The sequence below is a fragment of the Mastomys coucha genome, unplaced genomic scaffold (genome assembly GCF_008632895.1).
Source record: "Mastomys coucha isolate ucsf_1 unplaced genomic scaffold, UCSF_Mcou_1 pScaffold23, whole genome shotgun sequence".
Classification (NCBI taxonomy): Eukaryota; Metazoa; Chordata; class Mammalia; order Rodentia; family Muridae; genus Mastomys; species Mastomys coucha.
This window is the reverse complement of record NW_022196906.1, coordinates 19,249,144-19,255,550: the sequence shown is the minus strand read 5'-3', so window position 1 is coordinate 19,255,550 and position 6,407 is coordinate 19,249,144. Positions and strand designations below refer to the sequence as shown.

The 6,407-nt window shown below is 36.7% G+C and overlaps 1 protein-coding gene across 1 annotated transcript in view; it reads left to right on the top strand.

Moving 5' to 3' along the window:
* Positions 1-6,407, top strand: part of Herpud2 (HERPUD family member 2) — a 49,191-nt gene that overhangs the window by 20,458 nt on the left and 22,326 nt on the right. The window contains exons 3-4 of the mRNA XM_031343349.1: positions 3,070-3,183; positions 5,696-5,847. Of these exons, the coding sequence (XP_031199209.1) occupies positions 3,070-3,183; positions 5,696-5,847 (266 nt within the window). The remainder of the gene's footprint in view (positions 1-3,069; positions 3,184-5,695; positions 5,848-6,407) is intronic.

The following is a 6,407-nucleotide window of genomic DNA, read 5'->3' as shown; positions in this document are numbered from 1 at the left end:
TATTTACTGGCCCTTTAAGTTGGAGGTCTTCACTCTCTTCTATACCTGTTATCCTTAGGTTTGGTCTTTTTATTACATCCTGGATTTCCTGGATGTTTTGGGTTAGGAGCTTTTTGCTTTTTGCATTTTCTTTGGCTGTTGTGTCAATGTTTTCTATGGTATCTTCTTCCCCTGAGATTCTCTCTTCTATCTCTTGTATTGTGTTGGTGATGCTTGCATGTATGACTCCTGATCTCTTTCCTAGGTTTTCTAACTCCAGGGCTGTCTCCCTTTGTGAGTTCTTTATTGTTTCTACTTCCATTTTTAGATCTTGGATGGTTTTGTTCATTTCTTTTGTCTGTTTGGTTGTGTTTTCCTGTAGTTCTTTAAGGGATTTTTGTGTTTCCTCTTGAAGGGCTTCTAGCTGTTTACCTGTGTTCTCTTGTATTTCTTTGAGGGAGTTATTTATATCCTCCTTCAAGTCCTCTATCATCATCATGAGAAGTGATTTTAGATCTGAATCTTGCTTTTCCAGTGTGATGGTATGTCCAGGACTTGCTATATTGGGAAATTTGGATTCTGATGATGCCAAGTAACCTTGGTTTCTGTTGCTTATTTTCTTACACTTGCTTCCTGCCATCTGATTCTCTCTACTGCTACCTGCCCTTGCTAAATCTGACTGGGGTGTGTCCTTCCTGTGTTCCTGGTTGTGTCAGACCTCCTCAGAGTCAAGCTGTCTCTGTGATCCTGTGATTATGGGATCCTCTGATCCTGGGCCCATTAGAGCACCTGGGAGTAGAGCTTTTTCTGGGTATTGGGACTCACTGTAGAGTTTGTGCCCAAGGTCTGCTCAGGCACTGGCCCAGACAGGCTGGAAGGAACCAGTGCCACTGGGCTGGCGGGGTTCCTACATGCCTGGGTCCCACTGGTCTGGTCCCAGTTACTCCCAGTGTTAGAACAGATGTGTCCTCCTCACCTCTGATCCTATGATCCTGTGCATGCTAGAGCATCTGGGAGTAGAGCTTCCTTTGGGTGCTGGGACTGGCTGCAATATTTGCACTCAGGGTCTGCTTAGGGCACCTGCCCAGAAAGAGCAGAAGCAACCCGTGCCACTGGGCTGGTGGAGTTCCTGCCTGCCTGGGTCCCACTGGTCCCAGTTACTCCTGTGCTTGGCTTTTTAATGTAACTCTTAGTGCAGGTATTTCTGACCTGTTCTCTGTTTGTAATCATTTGCAGGAAACATGGTTTTGGTTGTGAGCCTAAGCCTTAGCAGCTCTGGCATGGGAAACCTAAAATATAATGTCAATGTATTTCTTCTGCTTAAGTAATATTTTAGTGTGTTTACAAATCTTTGTGTTAGCACAAAGATTTCTCATCCACTTTCCCCCTATCCTCTAGCCTTCCCCAGCTGTTGCAGCTCAACTTTAATGGTTTATCTGTTGTGATCAGTGGATACTTTTGCTCAAAATTATCATACTCAAAGTTATCACTCTAGATGATGCATGTTGTATGGATTTTGACAAATGTATTTGTTTCCACCATTATGGTATCCTATAGACTAGTTCTAAGCCATGCTCACCTATTCATTGTTTTTGCTTTTTGTTTTGATTTTGTGATATTGGGATCATTCTCAGGACTTTGCTTATGCTAGGAAGGGCTCTACCAGTGAGCTATCCCTAAAGTTGTTTTGTTTTCCTGTTTAAAAACTGTTATATGTCTGCTTTTTGAAATACAGATGCATTTATTGTTCATTGTTTTCTGAAATACAGCTTGAAGTCTATACATTAATATTCTCTAAAGATTGTTGTAGACCTTATGGCAAGCACTTTGGGCCATGTTACATTTTGAATACTTCTTTGAACTGTTTCTCTTAAAGTTGTTTTTGTTTTGTTTTGTAAAATGTTGCCATTGTCTCTGCATACTGTTTAGTTATAAAGTATCATATAGATATATTCCCTGAAGGTGAATGGATGCTGTGAATAACCATTATTAGTATGATCTTTTGGCACTGGCTTTGCAGGGATACACAATGTATATTTTTAGTATTCCCTACTCAGAGGCAAAGAGATGCACTATATGAAGAAAAACCACCTCATGCTATCTGTCTGAAGCCTTTCCTTAAGCTGCATACCACCAAGAACTTCAGCCTGTAGACTCCTAAAACAGTTGTGGTTTATGCTTCTCAGTTATATGCAGACTTTTGTGTATGTCTGTCATTGTGCCCTAGTGCACAGTGGTCTGTTAGCAGTGTCCTAAGTTTCTTTAAAGTTCTTGGAAGTTGATAAGTCTCCATTCCTCACTCCATGCATCTTTCTTGACTCTGCCTACCCACCCTGCTCATGTGCATGGTCTCATGTGCATGTAGAGCATCTCATGTAACTCATGTGTCATTCTGTTGCTGTTCTTAGTTGTTTTCCAGCTTATCAGCTTTGTCTTTTATAAATGTATATGTGATCTCGCTAAAGTATAAAGACCAACCTAGTCATTATTTAGAATGTGTTCCCTCATCTGTAGTTGTAAACTTGTAGAAATAATACAGAATATTTATAGAATACAATTCAAGTATCTGCTGTATATGTCTATAAATGTTATAGATAAAAAAATGTTAGCTTAATTTGGAAAGCAATAGAAAGATATACTTCACTTTGCTAAAATTAAGGCAAATGAGATTGAGTTTCTTTTATCAGTATATTCAAGTAACCAAAGTATTTCACTAGTCAAAGTCCTGAAACATCAAGGTCATGCTTCTATTGTTAGTATGATACTATATGCTTTTATAGTGAAATAATAGTTGGTGTAGATAAAATTTTGTACAATGTGTTGCTTCAAGTCTGCTTTATGTATGCCAGGTACTGTTAACATAGAAATTATTGGATATTTAAACAACTCTTCAAACATGGAGAGAAAATATTGAATTCAGCAGGCCCTGAAGTATTAACATGGCAGACTTATTTTCAAACACTGAACAGTTTATTGCTAACAAAATGGCTGGGCTAGAAAGGAAAGGAATTTAAGTCTTAAGTAGTTCAGCTTAGCTAGTGACTTTTGAACTGTACATTTTCCTTTAAATATGATCTTCTTTGATTTTAGCAAGATGAGTATCATATGGTGCATCTAGTCTGTGCTTCTCGGAGTCCTCCCAGTTCTCCAAAGTCCAGCACCGATAGAGGAAGTCACGAAGCAGCTACATCCAGCACCAATTCTGTGAGTGATCTTGAGGGGAGTAAACATTGAACTTTTCTGATTCTCTTTCTGCTCTGAAAACTAAATAGAGGGCTACAGTATAGTTTTACAGTACAGCACTTGCCTAACATATGTGAGGCTGTGTATTCAGTCCTTACCACAACAAATAAACAAACAGGAAAACAAACTAAATTAAACTGAATAAAAAAACAGAACACTTGGTGTTTGTAGATTTATTTTGTTTCTGATGATCATTTGATTTCTTTTTTTTTTCTTTTTTTTTTTTGGTAGAGGGTCTCATGTAACTTTGGCTGGTCTTAAATTCATTTTATAGCTGAGCCTGGCCTTGAGCTGCTGAGCCACCTGCTTCTACTTCCCAATTCCTGGGATCAGAGGCTGTACCACCACATTCAGTGAGATAGCTTGGAAAAGTTAGGATATGATATTTAACATTTAATTGGATACATAATAGTGCTTTGAATTCTGTGTTTACTATGAGTTATAATTTGATGAATAGGCAGGTCAACAATGAAGCCAACCTTTACAGATTTAATTACTAAAATATTCTGGAAATAGAATACTGATGTAGACATATAATATAGATCTTTAGGCTAGTAAAGTTTTAGAAATATTAAGATATAAGTATATATATTTTTATTCAAAGTGATTTAACTTACTTAAATCTAAGTGACCTAAATTTTCTTAAAGTAGATTACTTGGCCAAAAACCTAGAGGCTTATTTTGTTGTTTTTGTTGTTTTGTTTTGTTTGTTTTTTTAAATTACTAGATTTAGGCATTTACAATGAACAGAGGAGGAGAATTACTTAATATATTTACCTTTTACATATTTAAATATTCATTTTTGCCCAGAATTTTTTTGGAACCTTTTAGGAGTTTAGTTTTGAGGGTGAGAGGATCTAGATTAATGGAAAGCATTCTTTATACTTATTGGCTAGGCAGGGAACTTTGGTTGTGCTAAAGAGATTTCCTCTGTTAAGATTCAATCAAAATGTCAAGGCAGAGGTGATCGATAGGGTAAACTAATTGAGAGATCTTTTAATATATTCTATGTATCTAATCCGTTAAGAAACAAGATTCTGAAATTGCCATATTTACTCAGTATGTCTTCTGTGGAACCAACCATGGAAATTGAGCTTCTATTAAGTTGAATATGAATTTTTCCTACTTTGGCATGAGAAAGGACAAATTCTGGACTAGGACTGCATATTTTTATGTAGTTTTTGACACAGTGTGTTCCAGTTTTTGTTGACTGAACAAGTGGTTTCTTAGCCTTATTTTATGTCATAAGCATGTATATTTTTTCAGTATTATGAAAATATAAAAAATACCAAAGTAAAGTATAATTTCCCCTGAATTTTCATGGTACAAAATTTCAAAGAGATCTGAAATAATAAATATAATCATAGAACAATTGCCTAATAAGTGTAGAAGTAATTACTTTTAGAGACATTTGGCTGTGTTGAAATATAGCTAGGCTTTTCTATTAATCATACTAATGAATGCTATCTTAATGTTTGATTTAATTGAATTTAATGCTTAATTTTTTAAAAAAAGCCTTAGTTATCAGACTACTTAAAAAAGTATTGGACATCTGTTTTCATGAAGTAATTTCTCTAAAAAATGTTCTGTTATTTGGCAAGAGACCTCTGTGCTTGGGACTTTTCTCTAGACAGAAAATAGGAAGATTGAAGTGCTAAAAGACTCTGCCTATCAGGAGGAGTTATAATTAACTTAACAAGCTTAGAAGGACTTAAAAATAACACTGTATCTAATGTTTCAAGATGAGAGTGCTACAATTTACCCTGAATGTGATCATGTTTTAAATAAATAAAACACTTGAAAAAAACCAAATTTCCAACAGTTACTCATTGAACTTTTTAAAGTTGTACTTACTGAATCATTTGATCATTGCCTAAGCACTAAAATCCTGATTGGTATCTTGTTGGCTTGTAGAAACCAAGTTGTTTGTGGCATTTATAAAGTGAAAGAAGTTGAAAACAGTCTGAAGATCTAGGGCAGTCTTGTGTATTCTAAGGGTTGGGGGAGGGGAGAGAGAGACCTTAAAAGGCTGTTAACATTGTGCTCCTTGTTAGTGGTGGGTCCAGCAGGGAGTTCCTCACTCTGCTGGACAGTGTTACAGATATTGTTCCACGATATCCAGCATATAGTAACAGTTCAAATGACTAGAAATTGGTGGCGTTAGTAACACTTTTTATGTGTTAGGCGTTGTGAAAGGAGCTTTGGTGCTAGAGTTTAATCTGCATACTTTTGTATGTTATTTTTTTTGTAAATTGTTATTCAGTTTTCTAACTGTTAAATGCAATACTATTACAATCTTGCCTTTCTGACCTTAGTCTTATTAAAATTAAAGTATGTTTTATTGGATATGAGTTTCAAATCAGTTTCTAAACTTCTGTTATTTTACAGAGGGGTTTTATAAATGTATGTTTAGCAATTTATAATTACTTTTTTGTTTGTTCTTTTGTTTGTTTGCTTGCTTGCTTGTTTGTAGAATTCAGAACATTTGGATTCAACAACTCCATCACCCAGTCAAGAGAGTCTATCATTAGTTTCTGGTTCTTCAGAAGGATTGAGGCAGCGTACCCTTCCACAAGCACAAACTGACCCAGCCCAGAGTCATCAGTTTCCATATGTAATCCAAGGGTAAGTGAAAATGTGGGTTATAATTAGGGCCCTGAAAAAAATATTAATAACATTTACTTTTGATTTTTTGGGGGGAGGTTACTTTTTTTTTTATTAGATATTTTCTTTATTTACATGTAAATTTCTCCTTTCCAAGTTTCCCCTCCAAAAAACAAAGAAACAAACAAAAACAACAAAAACAAACCCCTGTTGCCTTCCCCCTCCCCATGCCTGCCACCCCGCTCTCTCTGATTTTTTGGCACTGGCATTCCCCTACACTGGGGCACAGAACCTTCACAGAGCCAAGGTCCTCTCCTCCTATTGATGATCGAATTTGCAATCCTCTACTATACACATGCTGCCAAAACAATCAGACCCCTCCATGTGCAGTCCTTGGTTGGTGGTTGAGACCCTGGGAGCTCTGAGGGTACTAGTTAGTTTGTATTGTTGTTCATCCTAAGGGGCTGCAAACCCCTCAGCTCCATTGGTCCTTTCTCTAACTCTTTCACTCGAGACCCTGTACTCAGTTCAATGGATGGCTGTGAGCCTCAACATCTGTGTTAGTCAGGTACTGTCAGAGC